The sequence below is a fragment of the Procambarus clarkii genome, chromosome 11, assembly GCF_040958095.1.
Source record: "Procambarus clarkii isolate CNS0578487 chromosome 11, FALCON_Pclarkii_2.0, whole genome shotgun sequence".
Taxonomy (NCBI): Eukaryota; Metazoa; Arthropoda; class Malacostraca; order Decapoda; family Cambaridae; genus Procambarus; species Procambarus clarkii.
The window spans coordinates 42,722,331-42,743,131 of NC_091160.1; the positions used below are offsets into that span (position 1 = coordinate 42,722,331).

At 39.7% G+C, this 20,801-nt stretch overlaps 1 protein-coding gene across 1 annotated transcript in view; it reads left to right on the forward strand.

Annotated features, from left to right (window-relative positions):
• The first annotated feature begins 2,878 nt into the window (after nucleotides 1–2,878).
• LOC123758452 (uncharacterized) overlaps nucleotides 2,879–20,801 on the forward strand; it is a 31,776-nt gene continuing 13,853 nt past the window's right edge. Inside the window, exons 1-8 of the mRNA XM_045742885.2 lie at nucleotides 2,879–3,076; nucleotides 6,811–6,896; nucleotides 9,424–9,627; nucleotides 10,693–10,936; nucleotides 12,472–12,609; nucleotides 13,923–15,529; nucleotides 19,710–19,870; nucleotides 20,185–20,360. Of these exons, the coding sequence (XP_045598841.2) occupies nucleotides 6,874–6,896; nucleotides 9,424–9,627; nucleotides 10,693–10,936; nucleotides 12,472–12,609; nucleotides 13,923–15,529; nucleotides 19,710–19,870; nucleotides 20,185–20,360 (2,553 nt within the window). The 5' untranslated portion in view covers nucleotides 2,879–3,076; nucleotides 6,811–6,873. The remainder of the gene's footprint in view (nucleotides 3,077–6,810; nucleotides 6,897–9,423; nucleotides 9,628–10,692; nucleotides 10,937–12,471; nucleotides 12,610–13,922; nucleotides 15,530–19,709; nucleotides 19,871–20,184; nucleotides 20,361–20,801) is intronic.

Here is a 20,801-nt window from a genome sequence, read left to right on the forward strand (position 1 = left end):
CCTACTGAGCCAAGCACTGTAGCCTAGGCCTACTGAGCCAAGCACTGTAGCCTAGGCCTACTGAGTCAAGCACTGTAGCCTGGGCCCACTGAGCCAAGCACTGTAGCCTAGGCCTACTGAGTCAAGGACTGTACCCTAGGCCTACTGAGCCAAGCACTGTACCCTAGGCCTACCGAGTCAAGCACTGTAGCCTGGGCCTACCGAACCAAGCACTGTAGCCTGGGCCTACTGAGCCAAGCACTGTACCCTAGGCCTACTGAGCCAAGCACTGTAGCCTAGGCCTACTGAGCCAAGCACTGTACCCTAGGCCTACCGGGTCAAGCACGGTAGCCTAGGCCTACTTAACTAGAGAAGCATCACTTAAGGTATCACCATTGACACTTGAGGGCTTGTGAGTGGTACTGTGTCCGCTGATACACTACACCTCTGACCAATCACCGCGGGGGTAGTTAAGGGAGTTAATTGCTCTTAACTACTGGCAGATAACCACCACTATACACACACACGCCACAACGAACACTTCCAGCAAATGAAACACCTTTGGTAGATACAAACTCTCTCAACCAACGTCTCGTGCGAGTAAACGCTTCTGACGACCATTATGTGACTCGTATAATAATAATAATATTATTAATAAATAATAATAATAATAATAATAATAATAATAATAATAATAATAATAATAATAATAATGATAATAATAATAATAATAATGATAATAATAATAACAATATATTTTATTTATACAAAATACAGACTAAATTACCTTACAATAATTTACCTGAATGTATATTTATACCGTTACAAGCCAAAATTTTTGGCAAATTATAATTTCTTGTCACTTATTAATATCATACCCGTTATCAGGGACAGGAAGCCTGTATACGTATAGGCGTGCATCGAGGCCCTCACCTCTGTAGGTCAAACTACTGACCTTTCCCAGGATGCAACTAACATGAAGAGTAGTCTGTCTCTCAGCTATCTCTATTTACAGCTTGGTGAACAGAAACATCAGGTGAAAATTCTGGTAAAATTTTCTTTGGAAGTGTTAGCTTCATTGAAATCATATAACTAAACCTTATACTCAAACGAATCTTTGACTTCAAGGAAAAGGAATTATCTGTTAGATTATCTGCCCGAAACACTATGCATGTTAATGGTTTTACAAGAATGTAAAAACATCAATGCTATGTGCTCTCATAAACCCAATGTACCTTCTTGTATATATATATATAAATAAATAAAGTAAAAAAAATAAATATATAAAAAACTTATTCAACTCTCTGGTGCGCCCCATCTAAACTACTGTATTCAACCATGAAGACTTTTGCAGAAACCAACTTCAGAGCGACAAAATCCATTCCAGAAGCCACAGCTCTCGTACCAGGAAAGGTTGAGGGCCACATGTGCACAGAACCTGTACACCAGTTGACTGACAGCTGAGAGGCGGGACGAAAGAGCCGAAGTCCAACCACTTCAAGCACAACTAGATGAGTATAGGGCTAACAACATTACAAATCAATTCAATTGTACAAGTCTCTGGTGCGCCCCCGCCTGTATTATTGCATGCAAGCATGCAGACCTCATCTTCAGAGGGACACAGCTGCTCTGGAGAAGGTGCAACACCGGGCAACAAAAGTCATTCCAGAGCTAAGTTAACTCTCGTATCAGGAACGGTTGAGGGCCACAGGGCTGATACTGCACACCAGGCATCACAGGGTTGATCTCACTGAAACTTTTATAATACTGAACAATCTGGAGGTTTACTTTACTTCATTTATTATGCACCCCATACCCATCGTGTGGGCGGTAGTGGAAAGGGTTACAGAGGCACATAATGGGCTCAGGGACTGAACCCCACAATTCATTTAGCTAAGCAAGTTACATATCTTGATGAACTAGTTACACAATTCTATACACATCACCAATAAGCTCGAGACCGACCACAAGTACAGTTTCTTAATGAAGCAACTGACATATGAGGAGAGCTAGTGTCACAATTGATATGTTTGTCCTGCACACCACTCCCCCCCCCCATCAAGTAATTACCTAAGTGTAGTTACAGGATGAGAGCTAAGCTCGTGGTGTCCCGTCTTCCCAGCACTCTTTGTCATATAACGCAAATTTGCACAATTTTGGAGGGTGTTCATCCGGACAACTTCTTCTTCAAAGGAGCAACGGGTTCAAGCTCAACAAGCCACAATGTTGGACTGAGAACAGCATATGTTTCTTCACCCATTGGGTTATTAACCCCATGGAACCGCCTACCCGCCCAAGCCGTAAATGCCAAAACTATACTTCAGTTCAAAATCCAGCTGGAAAAAGTCCTCGGGAACAATGTGGGACCTTTTGACAAGCCTCTGGATTCCTGTCCCCTTAGAGGCCACTATAGAAAGAGTAGTACTCAGGTAAATTCAGGCAAAAATAATAATTGTTCCAGGTCGGGCCGAGGCTGTGTCCTCCTTCATGATAACACTTTACAATCTTATTATATGCCGTATAATATATATAATATATATAATATATATAATATATATATATATATATATATATATATATATATATATATATATATATATATATATATATATATATATATATATATATATATATATATAATTCATAGCTATCATGTATATCATCATAGATATATAATAATATATCAATTGGAAATATATCAATGGAAATATATATATATAACATAAGATATAGAAATACATATATACCGTATTATTGCCTATATGAAATGTACCAAACTCAGTTTAAGCTATAATTAACCCCTGTGCCATGTTGTTCTTGACATCTCCGTAGATATAAGTGAATATAAGTCATCATATACGGTATAGGAGGAGATGATATGTGTCCGGAGAGAAAGAAAAAGAGGGATTCGAACCCGCAGGGGGCGTGAGCCCAGGCGTCACAAGCTGGTTACAGGCGCCTGCTCCACACACACACTCACACACACCTGTCTCTCTCTCTCTCTCTCTCTCATTGTGAGGTGTGAGGTGTGAGGGGGAGCTGCTGGTGAGGCCCTCCACACTGCTCTTCTCCCTCACTCTTGACAGGGGGCAGGAAGGTGGGTTTGTTTACACTTTATTGACGGCTGGCAGGTGCGTAGGTGGTGTGTGTGTGTGTGTGTGTGTGGCAGGTGTGTGTTTGTGGGGTAGGTGTGTGTGTGTTTGTGTGGTAGGTGTGTGTGTGTGTGGCAGGTGTGTGTGTGTGGGGCAGGTGTGTGTGTGTGTGTGGCAGGTGTGTGTGTGGGGCAGGTGTGTGTGTGTGTGTGTGGCAGGTGTGTGTTTGGGGTAGGTGTGTGTGTGTGTGTGTGTGTGTGTGTGTGTGTGGGGCAGGTGTGTGTGTGTGTGTGGGGCAGGTGTGTGTGTGTGTGTGGGGCAGGTGTGTGGCACACGGGGTGGTCCGTGGGGCAGCACACACACTGGGCGGTCCGTGGGGCGGCACACACACGGCGTGGTACGTGGGGCGGCACACACACAGGGTGGTCCGTGGGGCGGCACACACACGGCGTGGTACGTGGGGTGGCACACACGGGGTGGTCCGTGGGGCGGCACACACGGGGCGGTCCGTGGGGCGGCACACAGGGGGCTGTCCGTGGGGCGGCACACATGGGGTGGTCCGTGGGGCAGCACACAGGGCGGTTTGTGGGGCGGCACACAGGGGGCAGTCCGTGGGGCGGCACACACGGGGTGGTCCGTGGGGCAGCACACACGGGGCAATCCATGGGGCAGCATACAGGGCGGTCCGTGGGGCGGCACACAGGGGGCGGTCTGTGGGGCGGCACACACGGGATGGTCCGTGGGGCGGCACACACGGGGTGGTCCGTGGGGCGGCACACATGGGGTGGTCCGTGGGGCGGCACACAGGGGGCGGTCCGTGGGGCGGCACACACGGGATGGTCCGTGGGGCGGCACACACGGGGTGGTCCGTGGGGCGGCACACACGGGGCGGTCCGTGGGGCGGCACACAGGGGGCGGTCCGTGGGGCGGCACACAGGGGGCGGTCTGCGGGGCAGCACACACGGGATGGTCCGCGGGGCGGCACACACGGGGTGGTCCGTGGGGCGGCACACACGGGGTGGTATGTAAGGTAGCACGGTGGGGAGACTGGTGGCACTGTGGAGACACTGCGGTGGCACATGAAGTGGCAGTGGGTGCCACATGAGTGGAACTGAGATAGTACATTGGGAGGCACTTGGGAGGCACCAAAATAGTACTCGGATGGAACGCAGAGCTGGAACTGGGGGTGACAGCATATAGGTGCCTCGACCACGACGAGGCACCTGACAGCTAAGTGGACAGCGGTTCGGATTCATAGTCCTGAGGTTCCGGGTTCGATCCCCGGTGGAAGTGGAGACAAATGGGCAAAATGTTTCTTTCACCCTGATGCTCATGTTCACCTAGCAGTAAATACATACCTGGGAGTTAGAATTTGATTGATATAATGGGCAGAAGGAAAGAAGGGTCAGGGATTGCTCTTCACTCGTCATAGGGAAGCAGGCCACGTTAGACAACGTGTAATGCTTTCTCTGGATTAACTCAAGTCTTGACTGACCAACAAACATCAAATCAAATCAAATCAAATGTTTATTTAGGTAAGGTACATACATACAAGAGATTTTACAAAGAGTGATGAATTTATAGATAAAGCTAGTACATACAATGCCTAAAGCCACTATTACGCAAAGCGTTTCGGGCATGAAAAACTTAAATAACTAAAGCTTAATACTAATTGAGCATAAAGAATAAAATGAGTTGAGAACAAACAAAAAAAAAGAGATAAGAAGGGGGGAACATGGCAGAAAAAGCAGCACAAATACAATTCGGTCGACAAACAGCGTCATTTAAAAAAAAAAAAAAAAAAGACTGACAATAGAGGGGTAAGGTAGGTTACAGGGAATTTATTAGGTATAGCTTCGTTTTTATCTTAAACTGGTTGAGAGAGGTACAGTCTTTAACATGGTTGGGAAGGTCATTCCACAATCTGGGTCCCTTGATTTGTAGAGCATTTCTAGCTTGATTAAGTTGTACTCTAGGAATATCAAAACTGTATTTATTTCTGGTGTGGTGCTCATGGGTTCTGTTACAACCTTCTATGAAGCTTTTGAGGTCAGGATTGGCATTACAGTTCAGCGTTTTATATATGTATAATACTCATGAGAGAATATGCAGTGACTTAATATCTAACATATTCAAAGATTTGAGTAGGGGTACTGAGTGATGTCTGGGGCCAGAGTTGGATATTGTCCTAATAGCAGCTTTGTGTTGAGTAATTAGAGGACGTAAATGATTTTGGGTAGTAGAACTCCAAGCACAAATACCATAGTTGAGATATGGATAGATGAGGGAGTAATAGAGAGTCACCAGGGCAGGGCGGGGTACATAATATCTGATCTTAGAAAGAATGCCAACAGTTTTTGAAACTTTTTTTTATATATTTAGAATGTGTCCCTGGAAATTCAGCTTGTGGTCAATGAGAATGCCAAGGAATTTGCCATCTAATTTGTTACAAATTTGGGTATTGTTTATTTTGAGATTTATTTGATTAGAGGATTTATTGCCAATGATCTATGATCTATTGCCAACATCTAAGCATTATTTATATGTTAGGAAGAGGCCTGGGATATCCAATGTGGTGCTGAGGCATTTTTTTACACATAAACATTTTTCTCTGCTCATTCCATGCACTTACCTTACCATATGGTTACTGTATCCAAATCATGCTGTACTCTCTTACTGTACAGTAGTGTATTTTGTAACCTCTTTTCAAATGCTGTATTTTTCTTAATATTATTAGATATTAGCTTTAGAAACATTAACTTGGTTAATGAGATTCTATTACCAGTTAATTAGTTCCTTTATAATTTAAAACAAAAATGCTTATTTTAGGGTTTACCGTATGGTTTGTTATATTTGTTAAGGGGAATCCTTCAAGGCTCGTCCAGGTCCTTCTAGGCCAACTACTGACCTCCTTTAGGATGCAACCCACAACAGTTCCCAGACTTCTGGGTACCTATTGAATGTGAAAAAACGCATCAGGTGAAAGGAAATGTACCCAACCATTTGTATCCCGTTTGGGGACTGAACCTGGGGCTAATGGTTGTGCGCTGAAGACGTAGACCACTTCACTATTCATATGTTTTATTTACAAACTTGTATTAATAAATAAATAAATAAATAAATAAATGTTTATTCAGGTAAAGTACATACATACAAGAGGTTATACAAAAATTTATAGATTTACAGATAGAGCTAGTACATACAATGCCTAAAGCCACTATTACGCAAAGCGTTTCGGGCAGGAAAAACATTAAAGACTACAACTTAATACTATTATTTCATATGTGTATTGTAGAATTTATTTAGTTATTTAGAATTTACAGTATTTTAGTTGAGTACAGTAGCTTCGTTTTCTGCTCCCAATTGGGAATTCCGAGTTTAAATCTCGGGTGGGACAGAATTGATTGGGCACATTGCCTATCACCTAATGCCTCTGTTCAACTAGCAGTAAATAGGTACCCAGGAGTTAGTCAGCTTGTTGTTGAGTTGCATCCTGGGGAGGGTCTGTAATTCGATCTGGGTTGGGGGTGACCTCAATGTACTGTAAATTTATGTCAAGGTGTATATTTAAATAAGTGTAACATGTATATATACTCTGGCTGCCTGTCCCTGACACAATGATTTATACAAGAGGTTATAATGCATTGTGAAAGTACACATTTTGGTGATTAAATCAATAAATGATGTGTCTGTCTGTATGGAGTACAGTACTCCTTTCAACAATATTTTCTCTTCACAGATGGTGCCATTATCCAGAAACAAATTAAAAACAGAAACAAAGATGGTTCCTTGACAGCCATTTATGTATGTAGCCAAGATGTCGAGGTTAGTCCTACCTATAATTACTCAAGCGTAGTTACAGGATGAGAGTTATGCTCGTGGTGTCCCGTCTTCCCAGTACTGTCATGTGATGCTTTGGAACTAGTGACTGTTTTGGTCTCCATCACCTTTCTACATGATCTTCTTGGCTTGGTGCCTTCTTTAGAGAATTACTTCATCACTTTACTTGTTCCAACCGTCTACCACTGTTTGTAAAAGAGAATGTTCTAATGTTTTTAGCAGTGTTATTCCCCTAGTTTGAATCTGTGACATCTTGTTCTCTGAGTAGTATTTGTTTCGTGTTTGCAGAGAAAGTATCACAGCTTATAGTTTATAGACGTGAAAACTATTTACTCTACTGGTGCCACCCCTTGGAGCTCACCAGAGCTTATGGTACTGAAACAATATGGCTGTCCCCAAATGCTAGCTCTTCACCTAATAGTCAGTGTGTAATGGTACTTGCTTCCAGTAGGTGGCGATTGTCCCAGAAGCCTGAAGTGTCTAATACAGGCACACCTCCAAAATACAGATTACTGTACTGTGTGTCGTTCTAGAACCAATATTAATTTGTCTTCAAATCCAGATTTCTGGACATTTCCCTTGTTTTGAGCTATTTATCACCAAATTTTTCAGAATTTTCTTTTTGGAAGTGATAGTCAGTTTTATGTATACACAAATGATATATAAATAGTGGATTTTTGTTTATTAATAATTACAGTATTCACACAAAAAATATGTAAATTATTTATTCACCATATAGGCTGGTCTTGATAACACACAATGAACCTAAAGCACTTGTTATCTTAACACCCAGGTACCTATTTTACTGCTAGGTAACAGGGGCATAGGGTGAAAGAAACTCTGCCCATTGTTTCTCGCCGGCGCCTGGGATCGAACCCAGGACCACAGGATCACAAGTCCAGCGTGCTGTCCGCTCGGCCGACCGGCTCCCCACTGTGTCATGTTGACTGTTAAACTTTTGCTGTCACCCTGAACTGGCCTTGAAGTTCTCAGTGCCCATGGTTAATAGCATTCTTAGCTACAGACTAAATGTTCACCCCCTGGCTACAGTTTTTCATACATCATTGGTAAGCAACAGTGTGTAAATTCCCCAAGCTTAGAAGGTTGTAGCATTTTTTTGCCCCATCTTTCATCAGTGCTCTTTATTTTATTCATAAACTATATGATCTGCTTCCTTTGCTTTTATGTCAGAAACATTGGTAGAACAGTATAGTACCAGAAACATCACTTCCATCCTCTTTCCTGCTAAGCCAAGATCACGTTTATCTAATAACTTGGCCATATTTTCCATAGTACAGTTCAGCACAGTTCCTCTCAGCCTTGTGTAATGTATCCCACACTACTCTTGCAGTGTTACATGGCTTCACTTCCAAATAATAATACTGTATATCTGAAGCAAAACTAATGAAAATGCATGAATATAACAAGAGACCAGACCACACGAGGAAACTACATAATTACCTAAGTGTAGTTACAGGATGAGAGCTACGCTCGTGGTGTCCCGTCTTCCCAGCACTCTTTGTCATATAAAAACTCATGTCTCAAAACTCAAAAACTCAAAAAATACATGTCAAATACATGTATCGGTACGCGTGCCCTCACAATGGGTCTGGATACCTTAGACAAAATAATACAAAAACAAAACTTGTATAGTATGTGCAATTTATAATACATATGAGTTTAAGCTTGGTAAAGCATTTAAAAAATATAAATGCATTGTTTTAAATAATATATACAGTATTGAACAAATAGAAAAATGAAACTAGAAAATAATAATACTAAATATGATGGAAATTATTTTACAGTTGATCTAGATTTCAATGTCTTACCTTTTTTCTCCAGCATCCAGGTTTGTTTTTAGAAATCTAAATTTCAGAGGGAAAACATAGGTGAATTTTGTCCAGTCTTTAGAGGGATTCATTGTAGGGAGGTCTGGATTTGAGGGGTGCACTCGACTGTATGGCCGTGAGGTGCCTGTGCAGTTACGCATGGGAAACTACTGAGGGGGCCATGCAGAAAGAGGAATTTCATTACACTTAATGCTCTATTTTTAAGGTTATGCTCTTTAACTACACTACACATGAGATTATTGCAGGTATTGTTGTGTATCACACTAAATGAATGCTTGATAAGACTCAAATAATTATTGATGTGATGTAATTTGATGCTGAGAGTTCTTATCAGTTTAAATATTTATTCATTATTACAATACTGTATATGCAAGTAGAGAATGTCACAGATGGCTGAAAATAAATAACCCAATCCACACATGAAAAGAAAGGAATGCAATGAACTTTTTGGCCCGTCCTGGACCCTTGTCAATTCGCAGCAGTTGTGACTTGATAGAGCTGACCGGAACGCTGTCATATTCCTTGCTTTTCATGTATGGGTTGGGTTATTGAATTATTGCATGTGTATTTAACTTCATGAAAATGACAAAAGTATGCACATTCATTAGCTCTTGTCAACCCTATAGAATAGCTTCATCAAGCATTAACTCTACTTTAAACAGATGGATTCGTGGAGCAATTTGGGCTGCTGGTTCATGCGTGGTTTGGTGCCCTGTATGTGTGTGCCTGAGTGGGGGAGGAGCTTGGTGGGTGTGTGCCTGTGCTGTTGGGCTCATAACCATTACACTAGGATCTGGATACACCACTTGGACAGTCTTCAACAATCTACTTCGACATGGACCACAGGCTTACCCGTTCTTTGCACAGTAAGTTTTATTGATTCATGAGGAAGTGCTCGGGAAACGAATAATAATGGATGTCCTGTATCTTGAAAAAATCATATGAGTAAAATTGGTCAAACCTAATCAAATCTACTTATAGCTGGTATATCGGTGACTAAAAGTGCACGGGATGCTACTGTTTGATAAAGTTGATATTGTAAGACTTTTCATCAGAAGTGTGTTTGGCAATAATGTCATGCTTCATTAAAATATGGTTGAGAGAATCTAAGAATAATAAATATTTACTTGCAAATTTAACTTTGAAAATTGATAAATAGCTTACAGTAAAGATTATCTTATGGTGACTGCATACAAATTTAAGAATATAAGAAACTACAGTAGAAGGTTTATTGGCTCATTTGAGACGGCATCTATTTATATCCACCCTTGTTACGAGGCAATTTGCCTTCGTGACATTAATATACCCCTCTAGAGATTTATTTTATATCTCTTCCCTGCCATAAGTAGCTGCTAGAGCATATTTGATTTAGTTTAGGAAAGAATTTTGGAGAAATCTGCACTCTATTTCTAGCATACTTACTGTACAGTATTTATATTTCAAAATTTATAAAAGATGGTAGCATGATGATGTTTAAGCCAATCACAAGGTTCCACTCTTCTTGGTCTTGCAACTTGTCACCAACTTCAAAAATGTCTTAAGAACTTATGATTTGTCATTTGAGTACATAAGTTATGCACTCACAGATATGGCTTAACATTACCTGGCTAAAGGATCGTCATTAAGTACAATAGTCCATCTACTTACGGTAGACTGGTCGGTTCAGCGACCGCCTTGCTTCTTGTAAGTCGACGTATGATCCCTGATGTTCCAAATGAGATTGAGCATCATTCCTTCACTCGGTTCTCCTATCCTATCCTCATCTCTTCCAAGTGCTATATAGTCATACTGGTTTAACAAGCTTTATAAGAAAAATAATAGAATTAGTCCAATATTTAAAACCATGCTTCCAAGAGTTCTTCATCCTTTAACATTTGTAAATTTCTATATTGAAGTCTTTTATCACTAAATTTCCATTTTGCATGATTCAGGGGCTTCAGCATTATGGAGCATGTTGTTGACAGAGGACATACACATGCTGCCACTACACACGAGCTGAGAAGGTCCTCTAAGCCTAGCAGCACGTTACAGAGCTTGGGCGGGAATGGACACCACAGAGGTAGTGGAATAGAACCCATCATGCACGAGATGGTGGCCACTGCCAGTGCTCTACATTCCTGCTTGGTCTTGCCGTGGTATTCACTCGTCTCCCCTGATAACCACTTTTCCCACCAGGTTTGTTGCCCTAAATAGTCAGTGCTCTTGATGATGATCTATTTATAAAATTAGAGAATCTTATGACAGGAATTTCATTGTATATAAGTAATTGGGGTTAAGAGACCCCAATAGCTATTCAGTATCCTCCTCATCTGGATCAAGATTCAGTTTTTTGTCAGTTTCACAATATTTTTTGTCACCATCTGTTAAGCAATCCCATTAAAAGATTTACAAAGCAAACTCCTTAAAATCATTTGGAAATGAAGGGCAAAGTATTTTCCACACTTCATTATCATTTTTTTTTTAACTTCCATGACTTCATTTTGATGATTAAAGGAATAACTTTAGTGATGAAAAGTCAGGATTTGAAAGAGGCTGCTATTACTGTCAAGTCAAATCTAGATGCCACTTCAAGATAAAATAAATTAGGCAAGTCATAAACTGCATGAGATACACATCTATGAGAGAGACCTCAACACTCCTCTAGGGAAGGTAAATCATACTGTTAGCTCTTTGTGGTGTTCCTTTGGACATGGCAACACTGTAGGCCACACACACAACACGCTAGGTGCACATACACATCACACTGACCTAATTAGACAATACATGTACACATTGTATTGAATAATCACAGGTGAAAAGAATATCACAATGGCATGGGTGAAAATGAATAACCCAACCCACATGTTCGAAAAAGGAATGATGACATTTCTGTTCACCCTGGAGCCTTATCAAATCACAATTATTCATTTGGATTACTATTCAACTAGGGTTACAACTACTGGGATTTGATAAGGGTCCAGCATATACCAAAATGTCCTTGTTTTCATTTTTTGCATGTTGGATGGATGGGTTATTAACCTAACATGCTCCAGTGCCTGGCCCCAGGTTAAAATTCCAACATAAGCACACCACTAGGCTCGTACCACCCGCACTCAATTTATAATGCCATTTCACCTGTCCTAATATGATCGTATGAACATTGTCGCTGTAGCAGTGGCAGTACTGTACTCCTATCTAGTGTAAGTTTAATAAAGGAGGCAGTTGTACTTTGTTAAGAATGGGATGAAAAGAATTGGCAGTTGGAAATTCTTTGGACTGCATTTGTGTGTTCAACATATATCGTTAAATTTATTTTGCAAGTTTTGTTTATTTGTATTGTACCAGCCCTTCCTCTCAAGCATTCACAATGTCACAAAACCGATGAATTAAATTGCCCAAACCTAACCTAACTGAGGACCCATGAATAGAAAACAAGACATCACATCAGTTTTGTGAGCCACTGATTTTTAGTACATCAGTTTTGACCTTAGGGGATTGATATATCAAATTGTGATGTACTATTCGAGAGGACAGGTTGAATGTACACTGTTATCCAGAAACTCCTCCTCCTCCCAACACACACATTAAGGCTACCTGTATTACCCTGATATTCATCCCTTTTCTCTCATTTGACACAAAAATAAATACTGCTAATATGAGACCATTTTTGGTACAGATTTTTACATTTCTTTTTATTATTAATAATAAATATTGACACATTTACTTTTCAGATAAAGGACGTATTGGAAGAAATGCTTCTCAATATGTGTCATAAAGTTAAAGAATCGGGAAGCATCACATATATTGCATCTGGCGTTATTCAGATTTATATTCAACATTATCGTCAATACCACCGAGCACTCAGAAAAGTAAGCACTGTATAACCGTTTACTTTTAAATCATTGTACATTATATATACAGTAGCAGGAAATGCGTTGTTAGATGTAAACTAATGTGTAAGTCTACAGGTAGAGTACTGTCAACTATATCTTGTTTCCCATACAATCCCAGTTGAGTGTTGTATGATGTTCCTCAGGAGCTTTTCTTCTGAGGGGGTCTGTTATATAAAAAAAAAAATCCATTATTAAGCCGAACTTTGAATTATTTTTCCTGTTCTGTTTCTCTTAATGTTTTGTAATTTTTCCTTTCTACTTCTTATTTCATTTCAATAATACTGGTTGGATCCTAATCACTCGATGCCAAATGTTTTGCCTGGGTTTAATTTCAGCAATGTTGGATGGTTTCCAAGCCTCTTAACTTATCGCGGTGTATTCTGCCTCCAATCCTGTTACCAACTGTCAATGATTGTCATCAATTATTGGTGATGCTCTTCACATTACCAAGATATTGTCATTAGTCATTCCACATGATTTGATTACTTCCCATTGTTTGTTCTTTACCACATCCTTTATATAAGGGTATAATAATAATTAAATTGGTTTTCTTGGGTACAGGAAGCCTGTGTGTGTATATATACAGTATATATATATATATATATATATATATATATATACAGTACTTTAGTCTTGTATCAATGTTTCCCTGAGGAATGCAATCCCACAGCAGTTGCCTAACTCCCGGTCACTTATTTACTGCTAAGTAAACAGAGGCATCAGGTAAAAGGAAATGTGCCTAACCATTTCTCTCCCAGCCTATGACTCAAACCTGCGATGCCTGAGTGAGAGTTGGGAACGTAGTCGTTTGGTTTTCTCCGGTTACCTTTCTTCTTATGTTCTTACTTTAATGATACCACACCTTTTCTCTGATTGCATAGAGTTAATAGTATGCTGCCTTGAAGTTGTTCTTCAAAATTCTTCCTCTTGTGTCTGGGATAGTAATCATAACACAATCGACTTGAGAATGGTCCAGGACGGACCGAAACGTAGTCGTCCCTTCACTTTCTAGTGTGTGGTTTGGTTAACATATTTCAGCCACGTTGTGACTCCTCGTCTGCATAGTAATTATATACAGTATGATTACTATCTATATACAGTACTGTATAGTAATAGGTAATTATACATCTAGTTAGATAAATATACATAGATACAGATGTGTAGATAAATAGATAAATTTAAGGAAATGATTATTATACTCCTAAGGAATTTTCTGAAATATGCATATTTTTTAATTTAATAATTGTGAGATCATACAGGCAATTAATTATATTTGCCTCTAATTACAGATATCGAAGAAACACAAAGATGTAGGGTTACTGAGTGAGGCCAGTACACAGGAAGTACAAGCCAAATATAAGCCCTTACATCCTGCCCTCAAAAGTCCTGAAACTCTACAACTCTATTACCGCAAACTGGCACAAATTTTACTACTACATTACTTGCCTGTTGAAGTGACACGTTGTGACCTCATTCTGATCTCGCTTAGAGATCTTTTTGCTCAAAATATTTTACAGGCCCTCGTGGACCTCCTTTGTGATACGCAGTGGCTTAATACAACGCTGGTAGATATACTCTCAGGCGTGGCCGATGTTGCGGTAGATGATGGCATGTGGAAAAACATTCGGTCAAGAGGGGAAAATTCTCGAGTTAAAAATTCCGTTGAAATATTGACTGGTACGTTGCTAACAACAGATGAAGAGAAAATATATAACACAAAGCTCCTTGATTCAATAGAAGAGGAGACTATGGTAGATCTTGAACAGTTAAACCCAGTACGTTCACTTTCTGCTCAAAACACACTTAGTGAAAGTTCCCCTCCAAAACCTGAATCTAGTAAAGATATATCTAAAGAAAAAAAATTTGTAAATGCCGAAGCTCTTGTTGAATATGTAAGGAGTTCAAGTCTAGAAAAAAAGGAAAGTAGTGAAGAGGAGGATTATCGGAGCGTGTCTTCTGCATTAGGCACATTGATATCTACCACGGCAGGTCCGTTGCTGCCCGATTTCTCGTCTCCCCCTTATCATCCACTTGTATCCAAGATGTGGGAAAGTCCTGTCGAGGATAAGTGTTTTGTTGATGTTCCACCTGTAAAGAAAAAGAAGAATCCATTTTCACGTAGTGTTGTAGAAGGAATGAAGGAGGAGGATTACAAGTTATTATATTCCCCAAACAAAGATGAGAAAACATCAGTGAATAAATCTAGTCCAACATTGGAAAAAGATTACTGCATGTTGCCAAAGTTAGAGAAAGGAAATAAAAGGAGTATAGAAATTAGAATTGAAGATAGCGATTGTATAGATAATAAAGCTACTGAAAAATGCGTAATAGCTCCCAGCCTCGGGGAAATTCCTAGAAGTAAAAGTTGTGGAAATCTTATAAGTAAAGAAAAAGACAAGGACTTGGATGTTGAAGTAAAGGTATTATTTTCTTCTTTAAATGAACTTGACATGCAAAAAGAAAAGGAAGATAAAGATAGTCTGGTGAAAGGTGTTACGTTTAGTGAGAGCGAAAGTGGCGATGTTGGAAACAGGAAAGAAAAAGGCCATTTAGTGAAGATGTTGTCTTTTGATAAGAATGATGGCACTTACGATTCCATGGAAGGTCAAAACCTGGACTCTAAACCTGGTGATCTAGCAACAGAGGCGCAGAGTGAGCCTTCGGAAGTTTATGAAAATGACCAGAATTGTATTAAAACCATTTCAGTGGGTTCAGATCTATCACAGACTGATGCTTCTTCCCAAACTAAGGATTCCGTAGACTCGGAACCTCCCGGTACACTAGAAATTCCACATTCGCCCCCTATAACAACGGCTGGATTTGGATGGGAAAATCCTGACCTCTCGCCAATATATGAAGAGAGTGAAGACTTAGCCTCTACAATTGCTAAATTAAGGTATGACAATTTATTTAACTTTGAAATAATAAAGTATCTAATTATTATTGAATATTTAAGTGGAATAAAGGAATTTATGATTAACATTTCTCCCGTGAACTTTTCTTGTTCAAAGTGTGTTAACATGCAATTTTTAAGCCTTGTTCACAAACATCACACATTTGTAAATGTATGTATGCATTATGTCCTATATTAATCATGTCCTATGTCATATATTTTAATTTAAAACCACGGTGCCATAATTATTCTTGCTATTTATTTTTCTTTGCAAGTACAGTACAGTATTGCAGTATGTATTTGCTTACAAATTATGACCATGTTCAGAATTCATCAGCAGATGTTTAGAGGACAACTGTTTTCTCAGTGCTCGGCTTTTTCCTCATGTTAGCCCATTCTAATCTCCAAAATGTCGTAAATACTGTAATGCTTGTTGATGATCGGCAAATAAATATATTACGAAGGTACTGTACTATTGCTGTAACCATGCTATATGTGCACGCACGTGAATTTATCATAACACATAGTTGCAATAATTATGATTTTTTATTAGTTTGATTTGAAAATGGAATATTTCTAGCATGTGATTATTTTTCTCTATTCTCAAGTTTAACTTTTGTGTACTGTAATTACCTAAGTGTAGTTACAGGATGAGAGCTACGCTCGTGGTGTCCCGTCTTCCCAGCACTTTTTGTCATATAACGCTTTGAAACTACTGACGGTCTTGGCCTCCACCACCTTCTCACCTAACTTGTTCCAACCGTCTACCACTCTGTTTTTGAAAGTGAATTTTCTTATATTTCTTCGGCATCTGTGTTTAGCTAGTTTAAATCTATGACCTCTTGTTCATAAAGTTCCAGGTCTCAGGAACTCTTCCCTATCAATTTTATCAATTCCTGTTACTATTTTGTATGTAGAGATTATATCACCTCTTTTTCTTGTCTTCTAGTTTTGATATATTTAATGCCTCTAACTGGCATTTCAGTTCTGGGAGCCACTTAGTAGCATGTCTTTGCACCTTTTCCAGTTTGTTGATGTGCTTAAGATATGGGCACCACACAACCGCTGCATATTCTAGCTTTGGCCTAATAAAAGTTGTGAACAATTTCTTTAGTATTTGCCATCCATGTATTTAAAAGTAATTCTGAAGTTAGAAAGCTCATAGGCTCCTCGCACAATGTTCTTTATGTGGTCCTCAGGTGATAGAATTCTATCTAGAACCACCCCTAGATCTCTTTCTGTATCAGAATTCTTTAAAGATTCCTCACATAATTTATAGGTTGTGTGGGGTCTATGTTCTCCTATTCCACATTCCATAACATGGCATTTATTCACATTAAATTCCATTTGCCAAGTGGTGCTCCATATACTTATTTTGTCCAGGTCTTCTTGAAGGGCATGACAATCATCTAAGTTTCTTATCCTTCCTATTATCTTAGCATCATCAGCAAACATGTTCATATAATTCTGTATTCCATCTGGTAGATCATTTATGTAGACAATGAACATCACTAGTGCAAGAACTGAACCCTGTGGTACTAAACTTGTGACATTTCTCCAGTCTGATACATTGCCTCTGATCACTGCCCTCATTTTTCTGTCAGTCAGAAAATTCTTCATCTATGTTAGAAGCTTACCTGTCACCTCTCCAATATTTTCCGGTTTCCAGAACAACCTCTTATGTGGAACTAGTCGAAAGCCTTTTTTAGGTCCAGATAGATGCAGTCAACCCAACCATCTCTTTCCTGTATAATCTCTGGAGCTCGATCATAGAAACTGAGTAATTTCGATACACAGGATCTTCCTGATTGAAAACCATATTGTCTGTCTGATATTATATCATTTCTCTTCAGGTGTTCTACCCATTTAGTTTTTATTATTTTTTCCAATATTTTAACTATTACACTTGTCAATGATACAGGTCTATAATTGAGGGGGTCTTCCCTGCTGCCACTTTTGTAGATGGAACTATGTTAGCCTTTTTTCCACACATCTGCTACAACTCCTGTACACAGGGATGTCTGAAAAATCAGCTGAAGTGGAATGCTGAGCTCAGGTGCACATTCTCTCAGAACCCATGGTGAAACTATATCTGGGCCAACTGCTTTGTTCTTACTTAGCTCCAGGTGCATTTGTTTCACTTCGTCTCTTGACATCTCTATGTGCTCTATGTTGTTCTCTGGAATTCTAATTGTGTCTGGTTCTCTGAAGATCTCATTTTATACAAACGCACTTTGGAACTTTTCGTTTGTTTCACACATTTCCTATTAATTTTCCATGTATCTGTCCTCCATTTTCAATCCCTGAATATTATCCTTTACCTGCAGCTTGCTTTTAATGAATTTATAGAAAAGGCCTTGATCTGATTTACATTTGTTTGCTATACCATTTTCAAAGTTCCTCTCTGTCTCTCTCCTTACTGATGTGTAGTTGTTTCTTGCATCTTTGTATCGTTAGTATGTTTGGGGTTTGGCCTCTTTCTGTAATGATTCTATGCTTGTGTCTTTTGATCTCTGGCCCTCTCGCAATTTCTGTTGAACCAACCCTGTTTCCTAGGTCTGCATGTCTGTTTTGGAATGAATGTTTGTGTGCCTTCGTCGTATATTTTGCAAAATTTGGCATACATCTCATTTACTACTTTTCCTAGCAACAAGTCTGTCAATTATACCCATGAAAACATGTCTTAAGTTCCCCATAGCGTCCTTTCTTGAAGTCAGGTTTAACAACTGTTTCACTGTCACCATTCTCTACTAGATTATATCGCATAGCGTATTTAATGTCCAAGAGGACGTGATCACTCTTTCCCAAGGGAGGAAGGTACTGGATGTCCAATACCTATTCTTCTTTGCTGATACCTCTTCTTCTTTGCTACCTACCTTGAGGCTACCTTGAGGTGCTTCCGGGGCTTAGTGTCCCCGCGGCCCGGTCGTCGACCAGGCCTCCTGGTTGCTGGACTGATCAACCAGGCTGTTAGACGCGGCTGCTATACTAGATCCAGTATTGACGGAACATCCCCTTCCCTCATTCTTGTGGCCTGCTTGACGTGTTGATACATGAATGTCTCTAAGATGAGGTTTACAAATCTGCCTGTTCAAATGTCCTCTGTTCTTGTCTCGTAGGCCTCCCAGGCTATTGCCTTAAAGTTGAAGTCCCCCAGTACCAGCAATCGGGATTTATCTTTGTCAGCTCTTACCATAATCTCTCTCATGACCATTATGATGCCCTCTCGTTTGTCATCCAGTTCTTCTTTTGTCCATGTGTTGCTTGCTGATGGACTGTAGGCATTTAAAATTATCAGCTTATCATCCTGATTCCAGACCTGCAATGCCATTATGTCAATATCTCGAGGCTTTTCAAATATTAACTTTTACCTTCAGGTGTTCTTTCACCAGCACAGCCACTCCTCCTCCCTTCCTAGTTTTCCTGTCACGTCAACAAACTGAGTAGCTCTTTGGGAATATGACCTCATTTAAAATATTTTCTTCAAGTTTTGTCTCTGTTAATGCAAGAATATCTGGGACTTCGAGCTGAATTATATCCTCTAACTCCTATGTTTTCGATTTCGCTCCATCTATGTTGGTATATACTATTTTCAGGAAAATGTTCCCCTTCCCTTTGTTCTTTACACCCCTTTCCTTTAATGATTTTGTTGCTTTGTCTTTATGTACCATTTCACAAGCTACCCAGTCCCTGACACTTTGTAGAAAAAAGAATTCCTTTCTTCTTCATTTCTATCCCCATTTAGACGTTTCACTGCAATGAGGTTCATTTTCAGCTTTTTTCTGTCCTCTTTTGAGAGGTCTTGTCTTATTGACCAAAGTTTGCCAGCCTCGTCACATTGCACTGGTCCTAGGACAGAGCCTTATGGTACACCACTTTCCACTCTTCTCCAACCTGACCTTTCCTCTCTGATTATGACCCATTGTTTCCGCTCCATCAGGTACTCCATTACCCAGTTCTAATAATTAAGTTTCCATGGTATGCCATTGTGAGAGATGGAGAAAAGGCTAACGGCACCATTAAACTATAAAGCTCACAAAATAGTTTAAAGATAAGGGTTAGTCTTTCATAAGTGCTTTCCGGCGCATTGGTTTTCTTTTAACTCCGAGCTGATGTTTTGTATTGCTGCCAGAGTGATTAATGGCTTGAAATTAAGTTGAAAATGTTTGATTTTTTATTGCAGATCATTACTAAGTGAGAGGGAGAGCCAGCATAGCCTCGGTAGCCTCAGTTCTCACGGATCCAGTGAGAGCGAACCCAGATCTGCACAGTCCGACCCGGGAAGATATAATTTGGAAAAATCCCGTTTCACCTTCACTCATAAAGACAGTTCTGGCTCTTTGGGTTAGTTTGTCATCCAAATATAATACAATATTAACATTTGCAAACTGAATTATGTTATGGCCAGAGCTTATTCTTTTATTGTTAAGTTTGTTTACAGGTAAAATTATTCTTTGCATGAGAAGATGATGTGAAGTATGATCTCTCTCGCATTGTAGCTCATTCTGATTGTGTCATACTGTATGCTAAATTCTGTGCAGGGAAACATTGAGAACTAAATGACATAATGACTTCTTGCACTGTTTTATCACATCAGTTGATATACCAGTATGTTGGATGATAACTAACTCTACACGTAATTTTGTTTATATTTTCAGCTTCGGTAAAATCTGTGTCAAGTTTGGAATCGTGTGGAAATGGCACTGCAGATGAAGAGCTGTTAGAAGCAGCAGAGATACCTCTTGATGGCCGAGTGTTTCTCAGCGCAAGTGTTCCGTCAACGGAGGTGCATACTGAACCCGGAGGAACTCAATATACACTGTATACCATTCAGGTGAGCACATGTAACTGCACCTAAATTATCTTGCAGAGATTTATGATTTCTTTTCATTAAGTTACGTCTGCATAATTATTACATTGTAATTTTTAAAGCTGATGGTAAGTCCCTAACCAGTCTTGACTGGTACAACTTAATAATGGGTCCAGGATGGATTGAAACATCTTCACTTCCTTCATTTTCAGATTTGTGGGTTGTCAGATCTTAACCGTCACCATAATACATTCACTAACTCGTTGGTCTTTGTCTTGAAAACAATAATATAATAAATTTGTATGCAGAACATAATACAGTGATACAGTATTTAAAAAAGGGCACTAATATGCAAACATTTTGGTAATAATGATTATCAGTGCAGTAGATCTTGGAGTGGCCTTGTTAGTGCACAGTGTTCTGCAATGGGCAGCTTCCAGCTTATAGTAAGGCATCGGGGCTATC